General features: G+C 45.6%; 1 protein-coding gene across 1 annotated transcript in view; it reads right to left on the bottom strand.

Moving 5' to 3' along the window:
• Positions 1 to 4: 4 nt before the first annotated feature.
• The window catches only part of LOC107300854 (spectrin alpha chain, non-erythrocytic 1), a gene marked incomplete at both ends in the record, with an annotated part of 11102 nt that continues 2623 nt past the window's right edge, over positions 5 to 8483 (bottom strand). Inside the window, 10 exons of the mRNA XM_015830141.1 lie at positions 5 to 213; positions 1394 to 1516; positions 2081 to 2324; positions 3309 to 3490; positions 3614 to 3818; positions 4770 to 4925; positions 5094 to 5171; positions 6111 to 6221; positions 7133 to 7270; positions 7988 to 8089. Of these exons, the coding sequence (XP_015685627.1) occupies positions 5 to 213; positions 1394 to 1516; positions 2081 to 2324; positions 3309 to 3490; positions 3614 to 3818; positions 4770 to 4925; positions 5094 to 5171; positions 6111 to 6221; positions 7133 to 7270; positions 7988 to 8089 (1548 nt within the window). The remainder of the gene's footprint in view (positions 214 to 1393; positions 1517 to 2080; positions 2325 to 3308; positions 3491 to 3613; positions 3819 to 4769; positions 4926 to 5093; positions 5172 to 6110; positions 6222 to 7132; positions 7271 to 7987; positions 8090 to 8483) is intronic.

The raw sequence follows: 8483 nt of genomic DNA on the forward strand, positions 1-8483 counted from the left end.
CAGAGTCCTCGTCCTTTCCGTAGTCCGTGCTCCCCACAATGGGCTCCTTCTCCCTCATCCAAGATTCAGCCTCGTTGGCGTCGGCAAAGTACTGCTGGGCCTGCAGGGAGTCTTCCAAATCCTGCCGGCGCTGGGAGGCCTTCCCTTTCAAGGATTCCCACTTCTGGTTGAGGTCGTTCAGTTTGGCTTTCACATCTTCTGCGGCAAAGTGTCCTAAGGGACAAGAAGCACGTTGGTCTGGGAAGATGCGGAGGTGGGAAGGTGGGCACAGTTCTCGCCCACCAGCCTGGGCTGGTGGGAGTTTCTCCACGAAGAAGGCTCCTCTCAGAAAATTAGCTAAAATGAGGAGGGGGCCTGGCTCTCTCTTGAGGCTTCCCTGGACAAAGCAGGGGGGATTGTAATGGAAATTGTAGCGGATTCCCAGAAAACATTGCAGGCTACAGGAACCATTTGTGCTTCAGGCTGTGATGCAAACAACGCAGACTCTTCCCCAGCAGCCTTGTGCCCATCTTCAACAGTGAAGGGACCCAGGGCAGGAAACATCCTACAGCCAAGGCCTCACACCTATTTGCATCACTCAGGTGACCCTGAGGACACAGGTAAACCTCCAAGTGGCCTCAATGACTCTCTAAAAGAAAGCAAATGACCAGTGGTATAATCTATTTTATCTATCTATAATCTATCTTATCTATAATCTATCTATAATCTATCTATAATCTATTTATCTATAATCTATCTATAATCTATCTTATCTATCTATAATCTATTTTATCTATCTTATCTATCTATAATCTATCTTATCTATAATCTATCTTCTCTATTCTACTCTACTCTTCTCTATTCTACTCTACTGTATTCTACTCTATTCTATATATTCTATTCTACTCTATTTACTCTATTCTACTCTACTCTATTCTACTCTATTTATTTACTCTATTCTACTCTATTTACTCTATTCTACTCTACTCTATTTATTCTACTCTATTTATTTACTCTATTCTACTCTATTTACTCTATTCTACTCTACTCTATTTGTTCTACTCTACTTTATTTACTCTATTCTACTCTGTTTATTCTACTCTACTTTATTTACTCTATTCTACTCTACTCTATTTACTCTATTCTACTCTACTCTATTTACTCTATTCTACTCTACTCTATTTACTCTATTCTACTCTACTCTATTTACTCTATTCTACTCTGTTTATTCTACTCTACTCTATTTACTCTATTATATTTACTCTATTCTACTCTATTCTACTCTACTCTACCTACCGTCGACCAGGATCAAACTGCCGAACTGCTGGCAGTCAGCACAAGTAGCCTGCAGTGCTGCATTCTAACCACTGCGCCATCACGGCTCATAAGATAAGGAAGAGAGGAAGAGACTCACCTTCTTCTATCATGGAGTTTCCTTTCTGGGTGACCGCTTTAATGCGGGGTTCGTGGCCAGCAATCTCCGCTTGCAAAGCTTGGTGTTTCTTCAGCAGGTTCTGGACCCCAATGAGGTCTTTGCCTGCAACAAGAAGGGAAGGACATGGTCAGCAGCCATTCCAGTAAAAATGGACCCAACCCCTAAATAGAAGAGCCGTCAGTTTGCAAAGGCAAGGGGTCCTCAACTTAACGATCACAATGGAGCCCAGATGTTAGGTTGCTAAGCGGGACGTGTGTTAAGTGGGGCTCGCCCCGTTTTTACGACCTTCCCTTGCCACATTTGTTAAGGGAATCGGGCTTCCCCCCGTTAGCTTCGCTTGCCAGACGGTCGCAAAAGGGGATTGCGTGACCCCTGGGACGCTGCAGCCGTCATAAACATGATCCAGTTGCCAAGCATCCGAACGTAAATCACGGGACCGCGGGGACGCTGCAACGGTCGTTAAGTGTGAAAAACGGTCCTCCGTCCCTTTTTTCAGCGCCGTTGTGACTTCGGTCACTCAATGAACTGTTGCTAAGTCGAGGACTGCCTGTATTTCCCCTTATGTGGCATTGTTGGCTAGCTGCTCAAAAACTAGCCACGGTTATCAACATGTATGGACGTGTAACGCGCCTCGCGCTCCTCCGAGAGGGGCGGCCCTGCGCTAACCTCGGTTGGTGGAGGCCGCGATGGGCTCCTTCTCCCGGATCCAGGTTTCTTCATCTTCCACATCGCGGAAGAGCTGCTGGAGGCGGAGGGAGTCGGCCAGTTTCTGCTTGCGGGACACCATCGGTTCCTTCAGGGCTTCGTAGCGGGCCACCAAGGCCTCCTGCTTCTTCTTGATGTTGTCGGCGTCAAAGTGCCCGGCCTCTTGAAATTGGCGAGCCTGGATGGTGATGCCGTCGATGCGGTCCTAAGAGCGGGGACATTGGGGGCAAGAAGAACTGAAGATCAGCAGTAGCCACCTTGCAAGGACTATCTCTCTACCCTCGAATGGGTCCAGTGTTAAGTCCCCTTCTGCAGCCCTTCCGCTGCCCTCCAAGCACAACGGCTCTCTGTTTATAGCAGAGCCACTAGATTCCGCAAAAGCTTCGATCATTAGGCCAACCGTCTTGTAAATCCACAGGATTCTTTTTTCCCCGCCATGTATATGTACACGTTAGAACTACACTATGTTTCTCTGTGTCGTATGTGTGTGTGTATGTGGGTAGATGCAAAATGGTATTTTTTTTGAGAGCTGAATGCAATGAAACTTCATTTTAACATGTGATTAGTGTACATTTAAAGTGACAATAAAGTTTCTATCTATTCTGTTCTATTCTATTCTGTTCTATTTCAATTATTTCATTCTCTATTTTATTTTATTCTATTCTATTCCATATTCTATTCTATTCTGCTCTATTCTATTTCAATTATTTCATTGTCTATTCTATTTTATTCTATTCCATATTCTATTCTGTTCTATTTTATTTCAATTATTTCATTCTCTATTCTATTCCATATTCTATTCTATTCTATTCCATTCCATTCCATTCCACTCTATTCTATTCTTCTATTCTATTCCATCCTATTCTATTTCATCTTCTATTCTATTCCATACAATTCCATTCCTTTCCATCCTATTCTATATTCTATTTCATCTTCTTTTTTATTCCATACCATTCCATTCCTTTCCATCCTATCCTATATTCTATTTCATCTTCTTTTTTATTCCATTCCATTCCTTTCCATCCTATTCTATATTCTATTTCATCTTCTTTTTTATTCCATTCCTTTTCTTTCCATTCTATTCTATATTCTATATTCTATTTCATCTTCCATTCTATTCCATACCCTTCCATTCCATTCCGTTCTAACCGGCAGGGCAGGGCAGGTGGGGAAGGAGACGGGGATGTACCTGGTGGGCAGCTACGTCTGCCTCCAGCAGGGCGTGTTTCTTCTGCAGATTCTGAACGTTGGTTAGGTCCTTGCCGTAATCATCAGAAGCCAGGTGACCTTCCACTTCGTACAGCCACAGTTCAATGTCTTCCACGTTGCGGTTGAATTGCTGCTGCTGGTTGGCTTCACACAGCTTGATCCCTGGAAGGGAGAAGGGGAGACTCTGAAGGTCTTGTGCGCTTAGGAAATGCCTTTAGGACCCCATCGTTCTTCCTGTCCTCCCCCACCCACCCCTCTCTCTCTGTCTCTCTTTCCACCTTGTACCTTTCAGCTCGGTAGCTTCCAACAGCTTCTTCCACAAGCTGATGACTTCGTTCATGCGAATAGCCACTTCGTCCGAGGCATAGTGTTTGACGTCGATCAGGTTTTGCCCGGCTTTCTCAAGGGCATCGATGCGACTCTGATTGGCCGACAGCTCGGCTTCAAACGCCTGGTGCTTCTGGACCTTCCCTTGTAAGTTGGACGGGTCCTACGAAACAGAGGAGACCAGATCAGTGGCAGTTGGGTTAGGTCAGGGGTCTTCAAACTTGGCAACTTTAAAACTTGTGGACTTCAACTCCCAGAATTCCTCAGCCCTTCCTTCCTTCCTTCCTTCCTTCCTTCCTTCCTCTTTTATATATGTACATCCAACAATATATATCGCATTGCAACACCTTGTAAGGCCTTTTTCTCTTTCTTTCTTTTCTCTCTCTCATATACATACATCCAATATATATCACATTGCAGCCACACCTTGTAAGCTTTTTTTCCTTTCCTTTCTCTTTCTTTCCTCTCTCATATAAATACACCCAACAATATATACTGCATTGCAGCCACACCTTGTAAGCCTGCCTGCCTGTCTTTCTTTCTTTTTCTTTCTTTCTTTTTCTTTCTTTCATTTTCTTTCCTTTCTCTTTCACATATATACATACACCCAACAATATATATCGCATTGCAGCCACACCTTGTAAGCCTTTCTTTCTTTCTTCTTTCTTTCTTTTCTTTCTTTCTCTGTTCTCTTTCCTTTCTTTCTTTCCTTTCTCTCTCTCTCTCTCACACACACACACATATATACATACATCCAACAATATATACTGCATTACAGCCACACCTTGTAAGCCTGCCTCTTTTTTTCTTTCTTTTTTCTTCTTTCTTTCCTTTCTTTCTTTCCTTTCTCTCTTTCACATATATACATACACCCAACAATATATATCCCATTGCAGCCACACCTTGTAAGCCTGCTTTTTTTTTCTTTCTTTTTCTTTCTTTCTTTCTTTCTTTCTTTCTTTCTTTCTTTCTTTCTTTCTTTCTTTCTTTCTCTTTTTCTTTCTTTCTTTCTTTTTCTTTTCTTTCCTCTTTCCTTTCTCTCTCTCTCTCTCTCTCACACACAAACACATATATATACATACACCCAACAATATATACTGCACTGCAGCCACACCTTGTAAGCCTCGTCCGTTGCGGTTTTCATCTTTTCATTGACCCAGCTTTTCAGCTCATCCGAGTCTCTGAAGAACTGCTGCAGGTGGAAGGAGTCGGCCAGCTGCGTTCGACGCAGCAGGGCCCGTTCGTGCAATGTGTTGCGACGGCTCAGCAACTGGCGGAAGACAAGAACACAACAAGCCTGAATCCACAGCAACAGTCTTCGATTCTATCTTTTTTTCTTTCAGTTGCAGCCTGCTCTCCGCCCACCCCCCACAAATATACCAAACAAAGAAGCCCAACTAGGAAATAGGCAAGATACGAGGTTGCATTTGAAACTTACGGCGTCTCTACGGGTAGCCACGTCTTCCTTGGCATAATGGTTGTTCTGAATCAGTTTTGTGGCAAACTCATCCAGAGCCTAGAAACAAAATGGTATTTATTGACTCAGGAAAACAGGAGATTGATTGTTAAGCCTTTCGAACGACTTCACTTATTTGAAACTCTGCAGAAATAAATAAGCCTCTCACCAGCATTAAGAGGTTGTGAGATATAAATCCCAGGACGGACACAGTTCAAAAACTAGGCTAGGTAGGTATCCTGTCTTGAGTGGGTGGAGACAGGTAGAAATTCTGATTTACCGCCAAAGGAATGCCATGAAGAGGGATCAGAATCCGTACCCCAAATCGTGGACCCAAACCAATTAAAACAAAACTGCAGAATTTATCCTTCGGACTGAAGGAAAGCGCGACGCGCAGCTGTCCGATCACCTTTCCCCAATTTTTAAATCTCAACAGGTACACATCTCTCTTCCTCAGACCCAGCCAAAGGCATTTTTTTTTCAGCCCAGCCCACCTCAAAGGGTCGTTGTGGTGCGAAAATAAAAGAGGGAGCCTTATCTACGCTGCGTTGAGGGGTACAAAACCAAAGTGGGTTACAAGTCCCCACTTTAAATACCTAGTCAAGAATGTCCCGTTTGAAAAACAGCCAAGATTATCTTTCAGAATTGTCAAGCAGGAGCGTCTGATAATTTAATTGGTTTAATGACTTCAAATTCAGTTACAGAAGCTATCTTCTAATGGGGGTAACTCATGAAAAACTGGGCCAGGTAACCAGGGATAGCTTAGTTCAATTAGCGAAGGCTTAAAACAGTAACTCTGATGGAATAATCTTCCACTCTAGAGAATTTAAATTGGATAAGTTCTCAAATATGTGGCTGTAACCCCAGCAAACGGGGGGAAAAGACTCTATTGCGAAGTGTTTCCTTTTCTTTTAAGTATTTTTTTTAAAAATCAAGTGGTGTGAGGACCAGTTGTGGCTTATCTCTCCAGGGAAATAAGTAAATCTCCAAATAGCTCACAGTGATTTTCTCTTCTTGGGCGCTAAGCGACTTCTCAAAATCCTCGTGCTTCTTCAGCAGGGCCTCCACGGTGTCCAGAGAATCCCCGAGATCTTCATTCAGCAAGAAGGCCTTGAAAAGAAAGACAGGAAGACAAAAGGACATCAGAAAAGGCCAGATTTGGCCAACCAGACAGGCCATGGTGGAAGACAAGACAAAAAGAAAGAAAGAAAGGACATCTGCGTAGAAGGCAGAATATCCTGGTGGAACAGGGCCAGAAGATCTGGAGATGGTCGTCGGAGCCACCAAACTTTTGAAAAAAGAACCAAGAAGAAAGTACGATTCGGTGAAAAAGTCTGGCCGGTTGCTTAAGGATGCCGTGGAGGTCTGCCATGGCTCCATCGAAGCCCAGTTCAGAGAGGAGTTGGAACTGGGAACGTCCAACCGGGATGGCATGTCTCTCTTGGCTTGCTTGGAGAGGCCAGGGGCTGAGGACAATGCTGTCCCAGGCCCCACAGGCACTGGGGGAAGTGGCTGAGAGGACGGAGAACTCCCTACTCTTAACAGACACAGAGGAGTATTGGCTGCTGACAGGCAGTGATGCTGATAAGCAACAGATCCCCTCTGATGAGGAACAGCTGCCTCCCCCGCTCGATATCCAAGGGCACGGAGAGCAGAGTGTAGGCAAGCTCAGAGAAGGGCTGCAAGGAGAATCACCCCACCCTTCCTCACAAGAAGCACATGGAGTGGAGTGACTTAAGGAAAAGCTGTGGGGAGTGAATCTTTGCCAGGAACAATTGTTTTGGCTTACATTCCCCTGGGGCTTTGACTCTTGTCTTGCCTTCCCTTGAAAACTGTTTTTTGCCTTGTGCCTTGATTTTGTCTTACCGAGTACAGTTTGCCTCGTGGACTGGGGACCCTGGACCTTGCCCTGTGAGCGTGCTCCTACTCTGTGGACTTCCTTTGTTATATAGGGGCTCTTTGGGGGGGGCGAGCAGGCTGGCCAAGCGACGTTCAGGGAAAACCACCCCCCCAGCGCTCACCTCTTGTTTGCTCATCCAATTGTCCACCTGCTCGGTGTCCCGGTAGAAAAGCTGCAGGTCCATGCACTGCTCGTACTGCTGCCGACGAAGCTCCCACAGTTCCAGCAGAGCTGTTCTTTCCTCGGAGAGGACGGTCAGCTGAGAGAAAAAGGAGAGACCGCCTTGGGGTCAGGAGTCCACGTCCTTGAGAAGGGGGTCGACTGGGAAGACCCTCCTTTGCCTACTGCTGGTTTCCTTGGCAAAGCAGCAATTGGATTGTAATAAAGCCAATTTGCAATTTATGGGGAGGGGGCAAGCCGGTCAAAACGGCTGCTGGAATTGGGCCTGTCTAGTTTAAGGAAGAGAAGGACGAGCGGGGACAGGATAGCAGCCTTCCAGCATCTCAGGGGCTGCCCCAAAGAAGAGGGAGTCAAGCTATTTTCCAAAGCGCCTGAAGGCAGGAGAAGAAGCAACGGATGGAAGCTCATCCAGGAGAGAAGCAACCTAGAACTAAGGAGAAACTTCCTAACAGTGAGAACAATTAACCAGGGGAACCACCTGCCTCCAGAAGCGGTGAATGCTCCAACACTGGAAGTCTTTAAGAAGAGACTGGACAGCCATTTGTCTGAAATGGTATAGGGTTTCCTGCCTGAGCAGGGGGTAGGACTCGATGACCTCCAAGGTCCCTTCCAACTTTATTATTATTATTATTATTACTACTACTACTACTACTACTACTACTACTACTACTACTACTACTATTATTATCATCATCTTCCTGGGAGGAAAGGCAGAAATAATGTGGACCCCCCCCCCAAGGCTCCAAGCACCCCCTCTCCTCCCCTTCGCTATCTTGCTGGCAGTAAAGTTGGTTACCTTCTCCTTAACTTCATCAGAGGCATAATGTCCAGCAGCAAGCAAGGCCTGGCCGGAGTCATCCGCAGATTTAAAGCTGTCTTCATGAGCATCGATTTCTCCCTGCAGCCAAACATGGTCAGAACACGGTTACATCCCAAATCAATCAAGCCACAGTCAGAAACAAAACACAACCACAGACGCATGGGTGAGCCTCTTTCAGCAGAGTGGATGAGGCACCCAGTTAACAATCAGTTCTGGGGGCCAAAATGTATCTGAAAGGACCAAAGAAGGTCTTCGGTGGTATGGGTCTAGATAGAAACAGTCTATCTAGACCCATACCAGTCGGGCTTCAGGCCGGGGCACAGCACGGAAACGGCATTGGTCGCGTTGGTTAATGATCTCTGGAGGGCCCGGGACAGGGGATATTCCTCTGTCCTTGTTCTTTTGGACCTCTCAGCGGCTTTTGATACCGTAGACCACGATATCATGCTGCGACGTCTCGGTGGGTTAGGAG

The sequence above is a fragment of the Protobothrops mucrosquamatus genome, unplaced genomic scaffold, assembly GCF_001527695.2.
Source record: "Protobothrops mucrosquamatus isolate PMUCROS unplaced genomic scaffold, P.Mucros_1.0 scaffold8800, whole genome shotgun sequence".
In the NCBI taxonomy this organism is placed as follows: domain Eukaryota; kingdom Metazoa; phylum Chordata; class Lepidosauria; order Squamata; family Viperidae; genus Protobothrops; species Protobothrops mucrosquamatus.